Source organism: Rosa chinensis, chromosome 3 (genome assembly GCF_002994745.2).
Source record: "Rosa chinensis cultivar Old Blush chromosome 3, RchiOBHm-V2, whole genome shotgun sequence".
NCBI classification, from domain to species: domain Eukaryota; kingdom Viridiplantae; phylum Streptophyta; class Magnoliopsida; order Rosales; family Rosaceae; genus Rosa; species Rosa chinensis.
The window spans coordinates 22,822,833-22,833,021 of NC_037090.1; the positions used below are offsets into that span (position 1 = coordinate 22,822,833).

Consider the following 10,189-nt stretch of genomic DNA (forward strand, 5'->3'; position numbering starts at 1 on the left):
GTTGCTCATGGCAACTTGAAGAGTGACAATATCTTACTTGATGAAAATTTTGTTCCTTGTATCTATGACTGCGGGCTTGCTATTTTGAGGCCACTGACAAGCAATAGTCTTAAACCAAGGATCTTGATTTTGAACATTCTGCCTTTGTTTATTACATAGTTCAAGACCAAGGGAAGAGCAATCACTAGTGAAGTGGGCTTCATTGCGGCTTCATGACTATGAAAGTCTGCATGAGATGATCGATTCAGGCATTGAAAAGACATGTTCCTCCAAGGCTCTCTCAAATTTTGCTGATATTATCTCCCTCTATATACAGGTAGAAGCACATTGGATTCTATAACACAGCTTCTGTGTGGCAACGTGTAAATTCTTTGATGAGTAGTTCATGCTAGTTTGATAAGACTAAATAATTTTGTCTATCTCTCTGAAACTTGAACAGCCAGTGAAGGAATTCCGACCACCCATGTCTGAAGTTGTGAGCTCTCTAACACAACTAATACAGAAGCGTAAGAAGGGGAGAAAAGATATAGCAGATTCAAGTCCAAATCTTGGAGAGAACAGAAAGGATGTTAAGAAATAGAATCGTCTCCACAGTGAAGGTCCTTTGGCTCGACGATGGAATGGAGAAAATGACTTGGGAGAAGAAATCAGAACTACTGAAAAAGTAGCTCCATCTGACTCGATGGGGATTGTTTTACTCCAACTTGAGTTGAATACTTCTTTCCACGCTGACTCTTTACCTGTATGTCAAACAAAATAATCTGTTTTGATTGTATTGCTAAGTAATTTCAATTGACCATGCCTCATTATATTTTCATATAGTACGGGGATTATGGGAGGATGGATTTTTACAACACAAACTGCAGTAAGACAAAATGATTTGGGTGAGAAGATATTTTGTAGCAAATCGTGTGAAACCTAAATGAAATGAAATCAATAAGGTATCATTCAAAAAATAAAAAAGTTGATTGTTCAACTAAAGGAAAAGGTGAGATGGTGCTAAAAGAAGAGCAGCAAGGTCTCTCAATCTCTCATATTTTCCAAAAGAAGAAGAAAGACGCTCATCCTCTATTTTTTAGTTTTTTATTTTCCTTATAAAATTGGTTTAATTGGAGTTTATCTATTTTTTCTATGAAAAAAATATTTATATAATTATTTCCATGTCATTTACCACATCATGTTTGACCATTGAAAGTACTTAAATCTAATGGCTAAAAAGAAATGTAAAAATATGTGTAAAATAAAGTGTCTCAGGACCCATCAAACAAATGACTAAGATGATGCCATATAACACAAAGTACCAATATATTAGGTGCATTGTAAAATTCTAGCGGAATAGCCAGGTAGAATAGAAAACTAGGCCTGGAACACTCTTGTCAAGGGCTCAAGCAAGAGAAACCCCAGCCTTCAAGTTCCCAAATAAGACTCCAATTGGCTCAAAAAAAGGTGCTTTCACTGCTTTGCTTCTAGTTAGAAGCGAAATCTTTATTTCGATTGCATCCATAAAACAAATTAACAACACCTCAATCCCAGTCCTAAAGTAAACTGCAGTAAGCAAAGGTAAGTTTCTTCCTTTTTTTTTTTTTTTTTTGTGCTCAGCTTTCTTACGTTTCTCTACTGAAATCTCCTATTTGCTAGTTTTGTTTGGTTTCTAAGCCATTAATTAGTTATGAAATAGCGAAAAGATAAAATCTTCAGACTTGAATACTCAAAAAACTTGAACTTGTTGTGAAATCTCACCAAGACAAAAACATGTAAGACAAGGATTTGGCAAATGCAAAATACAGGATTTTTTTTGAAGGAAGTAGGTCAGCCCTTTCATTATAATTCAGCAAGCAGTACAAAAACGAAACACCCCTATGGGGTCGACAGAAATAATCGTTCCTTAGAACCTCCTGAAACTCTATTCCAGAAGAATAAAATCCCAAAAAAATCCCGAGTACACCCACCTTTTGGTAAATTCACGCACTTTTATTCTAACAAAAACCTAGAAACCTCGAAGCTTACATAAAATGGTTCCAACTAAGGCACTGGTTTTTGCGACCAAAAACAAAAATTAAATAGCACTGTGGGCCATAGAGACCCAATCCATCCAACCCCCTAGCAAAAGAGTAATCCAGCTCGCTTGAAACCCTAGACCAGTGTGCCCAAACCTAAGGGTCACAAACCAGTTCAAGGCCCAGGAGACCCAGCAGCACCAAGAGTAGGGTACACCAAAGCCCAACAACCACCAGATACGCCGTCGCCGATACCAGTAGAGGGGAACACCCCATAACTGCCGCCACCAGCCCACCACATCATTCCTGGGCGACCACGACCGATCTTCACTTCCCCCACCAGCCTGCAGCAGAAGTCACTCCCGACCCTGAAGTCGACAGCCGGCTCCGATCCCGATCCTGATCTCAAAAGACGATCCCAATCTCCAGCCAGCCGCCAAGGATATAGATGCAGCAGTTCCTCGACCCGAGGCCAGTCCCGCCGAAATCCACCATGAGTGTCATTTCCCTTTTCCGATCCCCGCCGAAATCCAACAAAAGCATCTGGAATACCAGCCACCAACCCATCCACCACGACATCAACCTCCAATCAGATCTCTTGGTTGACGACAGAAGAAGAAATTGAAGCCCCAGACCAAGGCAGCTTCCCATCTGAATAATCAAAAACAACAAACAACAAGAACCATAGAGCCACAAGGCTAAAGATGACCGTGGCCATCAAGTTTTGGGAATTTTGGGAGTTTTGTCGACAAAGGAAGGCTGTCGAGTAACCCTAGCAAAGCGCTAGGTCGATGGTTCCTCTAATACGAAATACAGGATTGATGATACTAGTATGTTTATCAAGTTGCATAAAGTTGTAACTTTCAAATTTGATTCTTAAAATATATATATATATATATATATATATATTTGGTTATGGAATTTCACGAGCAGAAACAAACATGGATACGATAAATATGGAATATGAAATCTACTGAGCATTACTACTCGATGCGTCTACTTGCTCTGAGTCTGCCTTTTTCCAGACTCCATTCTCATCACATAACTCGAAAATAGGTTTGGGACATTCGAATATCTCCATTCTCCAAGTAACTCAAGTTCGGAGGCAAAACATGCAATTTGCCCCAATCCATCTGCAACTCATCCAACAACTTCAGATGCACCATATGGACAGTTGTCCATAATCATAAAAAAAATTCTTATAAAAATACTAAAACATAGAGTGATTTCTCCATTTTTTTTTTATATATTTTTTTCTTCTTCTTCTTCTATATATTACACGTTAAGCCTTTGTTTTATGTATATATTGACTTTTTACTAATACTAAAAACCCATACTAAAATAAAAATATATTACCGAGAAATGTGAAAGACTAAAAAGTCGCTTCCTCTCCAGCATTGACTGCCCATTTGTCCAAAGGAGCTTGTGGGCCAAGACTCATTTAGCCTATATCGACCCGATTGGCATCAACAACAATAGGGCTTCTTCAGATAATGAGAGAGCCACTGAACCGCAGGACCTGTAAAGCAAAGCGTTTCCATTCCACACCACTCTTAACCCGGTAATCTCCTTTCACACTCTTTTCTTTCTTCTTGGTGCTAGCGATTCACCAACACATGTAACCTTGTTCAAAACTCACATGGGCCAGGTCGGGTTCTATTAAGGCCCACAGCCCGTCTGCGTTGGTAACAATCTGGAGAAGCGGCACGTGCGTATGAAGGAAACGTGAAAACGGTGTCACACCGGCTAGCAAATCAGCGAGATTCTCATGCTCGTTTAGACAGTACCAGTGTCTCTGGCATTCTGCAACCACCACAGCACACACTATTTCAAACCCTCAAACCCTCTCTCTCTCTCTCTCTCTTATCTATTTTTTTCACCAACAGGTACAATCTCAAACCCTATAGCTTCCGTCGTCGTAAATTCGACCTGGTTTTCTTCGTCATAATAGCTCCAATTTCTTGATTGCGATTCGGTAGGTTGCACAATTTAATTACAGTCTTCTTAACCGATCTCCGTTCTGCATGTTTGCTTTTAGTTACTACCACTTCATCTCTAATTCTCCGAAACCAAAACAGAGCTTTCCTACGTTCTGACTTAATTCTCGGTTTCTCTGACGATTTCTCCTCGTTCTCAACAGAGATTATTTAGCCTGATTTTCAAGAAATGGAGAAGCTGTATCAGTGCGTGTACTTGATAGCGATTTTCGTCGCGGCTGTTCTGGTGGCGTCCACAGCCGAGAGTTTTACTGATCCGAATGACCGTAACTTCTCCAATCTTTCGTTTTCTTCCTGATTTTCTCGGAGTTTCTTCGTTGAAATTTTTTTATTTTATCTATTTCGTTCGTTATCCCCTATTTAATCACTGAAATTACAGAAATAAAGTAGATCGGAATCTTCAAATTTCCGGTGCCGGAGAAATAGAGAAACAGAGTTTTTCTTATTCATGTTTTGAAGCGAAAAATTAGAGTTTTTCTTTTTAAGTACTTTTCTGTTTAATTTTCTCAGTAGCCGAGAAGAAAGGTCACGGAAAATTCTGTGCTCTCCGGGAAAGAAAAATTTGGCGGGAAAATAACCGAATCGATGATCGAGTCGACCTGAGTTGACTCGGGGGTCGCCTCCGCGCTGGATATTTCGTGGTCAGTTAGTTGTACGACACAAGATGTTTCTCGGAAACGACCTGTCGTATTTTCGTAGTGTACAATAGAATGAGTGTGTTCTGGGTTTATTTGAAAAGTAGAATCTTACACCGACCAGAAAGGAAAAGTAGCTTTCATTTCATCACTCTCAATTTTAGGTTCATTTATTCGTATTCGATTATATAATTTAAAGATAAAAGGGATAGACACATAATCAATCTGAAAAACATGGATTCCATTATCAAGCCACGCAAGTCTTTCATTGGTTAATGGTTATATTGACATTGAGGACTGCTGAGTTCATATTTTCATCTGTTGCATAGTTTAAGGGTGTGTGTGTTTGGTGGGGTGGTAAGGCTTTAGTCTTTCATATATTATTTGTTACTTGTGAGATTCCAATTTGATAGGCATTCTTTAAAAAGTGAGACAAATGATATCCTTGGTGAAATTAAAATGCTCAAGAGCATCACGTGTGTGTTTGGCCTTACATGCACATCACCTGTTTGATGAGAGTTCCAGGTGACTGGAACAAAGTGCAAGTTCTTTTTAACAGTTGTATTGTAGTTTTAGTATATACCATTGGCTACCGGATCATATATTTATTGATTTTGTGTATTGCTCCCTTATCAGTCATAGCTCTTCAAGATCTTTACAAGACCCTCAACCAACCGCCACAGCTGACGGGTTGGAGATTGGATGGTGGGGATCCTTGCTTAGAATGGATTGGTGTCTCCTGCATTTACAATGGAGTTGTATACCTGTAATGCACATATCACCATTGTTGATTATCTACCATACTTGAAGTATAGTGCTCTATAAATAAGAACTAACTTTCGCTTTAATCTTGTGCAGGAACCTTAGAGGTCTGAATCTGACTGGGTACATCAGTCCCAAGATCAGATATCTTTACAATTTGCAGCTATTGTAAGTGGTTTTACCTTTCTTTTTTTTTCTTTTTTTTTTTCAACTTACTATAGTTGTGTAAACATACCTGTTCCTAAATCTTTTCATCTTTCTTCTTCCAGTGATATTAGTTCCAATACCATTGGTGGTGAAATTCCACATGTCTTACCCCCCAATGCGACTGATATGTAAGTAATATGCCTCATTCATGCAACTGTGTAATTTACGTATTTATAGGTTTGGTAACTCTGGTATCTGGTGTCTGCAGAAATATGGCATACAACTATTTGAGCCACAATATTCCCCCATCCTTACATGGCATGAAAAGTCTCCGACATTTGTGAGTTGCTTATTCCCTCACTGCTAATTTTTCTGGTTTTCATTAATGTGTTTTCACTCATAATCTCATTGTACTCAATACCATTATTTTCTTTTTAATGCAGGAATCTGAGCCACAATTTGTTATCTGGACCCATTGGCAATGTTTTTACCGGCCTACAGAATTTAAGAGAAATGTAAGCTTATTTCACATAGTTAATTTATGTTGTACTTAAGTGACATGAAATAAGTAGTGGCTGGGGAATGAATTTGTCAAAATGTTGCTATAGAATAGTTTTGCTGAGATTTTTTCTCTTGCCGCTGGTTGAAAGTGAGATCTAGTTGGGATACGTAATTACATGTTTGGAAGATCGTCAGAAACAGCAATATGAAATGTGTTTCTTGTGATTTTTTTCAGGGATTTGTCATATAATAACTTTACTGGAGATCTTCCAAGTTCATTTGAATCCCTCACAAATCTCACTGGACTGTGAGTTTTCGTTTTGTTCTAGTCAACTTGCTATACTTTAGCGCGTGGCATATCAAATTTATATGTTCATTTTGGTGTATCTGCAGGTACTTGCAGAATAACCGATTCACTGGATCAGTTTCTTACCTAGCTGAACTTCCACTAATTGATCTGTAGGTTTCTACTTGCATTCTCTTTGCAGCGTTTTGCATTTTCATTGATCTGTTGTTTTGATTTCTTGGCGCTTTCTATTATCAGGAATATCGAATGCAATTATTTCAGTGGTATCATCCCCAGACATTTTCAGTCCATACCAAATTTATGGTAAGTGATCAACTGTGGTTACCTCTCCTTTGCCCACAATTCAAAATAAAGAAGTAGACATCAAAATGTTGATTTCCTTTCAGGATCGGGGGAAATAGTCTTCATCTTCCAGGGCACAACCATCCACCCCACTCTGGAAAAGCAGGCAAGTGTCATTGAACAGAACATCCACCCCCCTCCAGCAACTCGGTCAGGTGCCATGGAGAAGAGCAACCTCTGTACCAAATTAGGTGGACACAAGAAGAGGAGCGTTTAGGGTTTAGGTTTAAGTGGGGGCAATAGACCCGTCTAGTATTCGCTAATTATGTTTTTCTTCAGGCAAGTAAAATGTCGAATTCAGATAATTTCTTCCGGAGACTTTCAATGGTTAAAATTCAATGTTAAAGAGTAAACAATCATGGTAAGTGCTTTTAGGGAAAAATCCATAAGCAACTAATAACCTTCTGCAACATGGTATGAAAATCAAATTAAGTATGTAAAATCTACTGGTTTTATCATGCATGGTTAATTTATGAAGGAAACTTTAAGTTTCTTAAATGGCATTATCGAAACTACGAGTTCTATATATGCATGACTAGTGGTTCATTAGGTACCTGCATTTTCTAGACATATTCTAGTTCGAAATTTAGATAAGTAAAAAAATCCTGTTGAATATAGCAAATTTGAATAATATCTTAAAAATTGCATAAATAGGAATCACAGATAAATTGATGATATTGATTGCATGCTATTTATTGGACATATTAAGTATCACACAATTGTGTGAATAAATAATTCTGGCAATTAATTACACATATTAATTATCGAGAATCTATTTACATTACCCATAATTTAGGGGTCATCATTTGGCCTTTTGGCCCTAAGCCCGCCTGGCCCATAGGGCCGAAGCCTGACCCGACCCTTGCATTAACATGAGTCGACCCGACCCTTTTTCAAATAGGGTAGGGTACGGGCCATGCAAATGAAACCCGGCCCGGCCTGTTAAGCCCGCCCAATTAAGTCCTAATAATTTTATATATTTTTGTATTTTTTTGAATATGTTTATCTTTTTTCTATAACATACAACTTCTCTCTCTCTTTTTTAATTGTTTTCCTAAGCTTTATTTGCTTTAATTTTTGTTTCCTTTGTTAAACAATTAATTTTGAAAAATTGGAGGTATATATAATTAAATGTAAATGTGTCACTCCCCAAATTTTGAATAAATAAATTCAAATTTGAAACGTGGAAAACCAAATCTTTGCTCGGAAATACGTATAAAATTTTTCAATTAAACTAAGAAATAAAACAACCAAACTCACTAGCAGAAATACAGACTCATTCTTTAGAGTCACAAATTACATTACAAAGAGTTTAAAAATTAAACTGAATAACAATTCAATATGTAAGGGCATCTCCAACCATTGAACTATAAGTCAAAATGGCTTTGGTTTTTTGGGTGAGCCATCTCCAACCATGCTCAATGTGGAGCCATTTTGACTCATGAGCCAAAAGCTGAGTCAAAATGACTCATCAACTTTGTAGAACGAAAGCCATTTCTGTGAGGGGAGAGAAATGGTGGGCCCCAGCTGCATGTGCTGCAATTGCAGTTGAAGAAATCTAACGGCCCAGATTCAACTTCATTAATTCTATTTAAAATGAAAGGCCCAGATTAATTCTTTCTAAACATAAAAAAGTAAATATATATGGATTAAATACTGTTTACTCCCTATACTTATAGAGTTTCATCGTTTCAGTCCTTGACCTTCGAATTTCACCTAAAAAGTCTCTGAACTCTCAATTTCCTCCCAATTGGTCCCTGCCGTCAAAATTTTCTGTTAAAGTTGCTGAAAATGTCCATTATGCCCTCACTTACTTTAAAAAAAAAAATTCTCTGTTTTATTTCTTTTTTTAATTTCACCTCTTGAAGGTTTGTGGATTGGAATCATCTTGATGAGGAGATGAACAGAAGGAGGCAAAAGAGCCAGAAGAAGAAGAGGTAAAAAGAAAAAAAATAAAAAAAGAGAGGAAGAAAAAAAAAATATATATATATATATATATATTTTAAGTAAATGAGGGTATAATAGACTTTTTAGCGGAAGATAACGGAGTTTTTTTACGGATTCTTGACGGCAGGGACCAATTGAGAGTTCAAGGACTTTTTAGGTGAAATTCAAAGGTCAGAGACTGAAACAATGAAACCCTATAAGTATAGGGAGTAAGCAGTATTTAACCCAATAAATATATATATATATATATATATATATATATACTGAATTTGGCTTTTGACTAAAATGATTAAATTATTAAATGAGTTTGGCTTTTGACTAAAGATGGTTGGAGATGCAAAATAAGAATGAATAGTGATGACTTTAGGGGAGTCAAATTTTGCAAATGGCTTTGGCTTTTGACTCCATTGTTGGAGATGCCCTAAACACACCCACCACACTCACTACATAGCGGAAGACTAAAACCAAAGTATCCCTCAACGTCCAAGCTACAGAAAGTACACCTCAACTTTGATGACGATTATTTGATATTCTAACTTGCACAATAACTCCTACATCATGGAATAGTGCACCGGGTTGAAACAACAAACCCGGTAAACTTTTGCAAGCTTGTATGAGTAAACCTAAATAACTACAAAACACCTTTCTGACTCAATGACAACAAATCAACACCATGAATAATTCCAACATCAAAATACTTTTCTTATTAAGGAAAACACATGTCACTACCGTGACAACTCAAATCATTTGAAATCTCAATAACAAACCAAGAATCAAGACTATCCAATAGAAAAGCAAATGCGTGAGGTGTACACAAAAGAAATATTCTTGAGGTTCCAAGATAAGGTTGTCAAGAGTACTGCTTACTTGAAATGTGAAATTTTGAAGGAGGATGAAAATGAATGCTTGTATACTGTTTTAAGGGCTGCAGATGATGAATAAAGCTGGAAATTATGACAAATTTTCATGACAAAGTAACTGGTTTTGCCAAGTGTAGTTGTGGAGGCTTTGAGGTTGAAGGAATTGCATGCAGGCATATCATTTTCTTTTTTCGAAGTATTAATATGGTACATTTACCAAGTGAATACATCTTGGATAGGTGGACAAAAAATGTTGGGATGATGATGGTGTCGAAGTGAAAGATGTGGGTGATAAATCATTGATGATGAGATATATTCAATTATCTCAACTTTCACAAGTTGTAATTAATGAGGCATCTCTTTCACCAAAAACAACAAAATATTTCACATATAGACTCCATTCGCTTCGCCTTGGTATTAAAGAACTTCTCTCAAATCTGGGTGTTGAGGAACTTCCATCCACACAAAAAAAAAAAAAAAAAAAAAAACCTCAGCAAATGCTCATTGAAGAACCATCTCAATCAAAGGCTAAAGGAAGTGGGAAGAGATTGAAGTCATCCAAAGAAATTGCAATGAATAAGTAGAGAAACTATGGAAAAAGTGGGCACAACATAAAAACATGTGACAAGCACAATACTAATGGGTAATAACTTTATTTACTACCAACACTTACTTTTAATTTCCTATGTGATCG

At 37.1% G+C, this 10,189-nt stretch overlaps 1 protein-coding gene across 3 annotated transcripts; it reads left to right on the top strand.

Moving 5' to 3' along the window:
- Positions 1-3,822: 3,822 nt before the first annotated feature.
- LOC112192676 (protein STRUBBELIG-RECEPTOR FAMILY 2) lies at positions 3,823-7,098 on the top strand. Of its 3 annotated transcripts, XM_040516606.1 has the most exons (11): positions 3,823-3,972; positions 4,138-4,260; positions 5,266-5,395; positions 5,488-5,559; positions 5,661-5,726; positions 5,807-5,878; positions 5,982-6,053; positions 6,275-6,346; positions 6,433-6,498; positions 6,584-6,649; positions 6,733-7,098. In XM_040516606.1, the coding sequence occupies exons 2-11, from the start codon at positions 4,164-4,166 to the stop codon at positions 6,806-6,808; spliced, it is 789 nt and encodes a 262-aa protein (XP_040372540.1). In that variant the 5' UTR covers positions 3,823-3,972; positions 4,138-4,163; the 3' UTR covers positions 6,809-7,098. The 3 variants fall into 3 exon arrangements, with proteins under 3 accessions (XP_040372540.1, XP_024188290.1, XP_024188289.1); XM_024332522.2 differs by lacking the exons at positions 3,823-3,972; positions 4,138-4,260 and adding an exon at positions 4,769-5,154; XM_024332521.2 differs by lacking the exons at positions 3,823-3,972; positions 4,138-4,260 and having other exon boundaries at positions 4,769-5,395.
- Positions 7,099-10,189: the final 3,091 nt, after the last annotated feature.

Coding starts and splice junctions, on each gene's coding strand:
- LOC112192676 (XM_024332521.2), top strand. CDS start 5,124: ATGCACATCACCTGTTTGATGAGAGTTCCAGGTGACTGGAACAAAGTG. Junction 5,879..5,981: donor ATGAAAAGTCTCCGACATTT/GTGAGTTGCTTA, acceptor TTTTTAATGCAG/GAATCTGAGCCACAATTTGT. Junction 6,054..6,274: donor CTACAGAATTTAAGAGAAAT/GTAAGCTTATTT, acceptor GATTTTTTTCAG/GGATTTGTCATATAATAACT.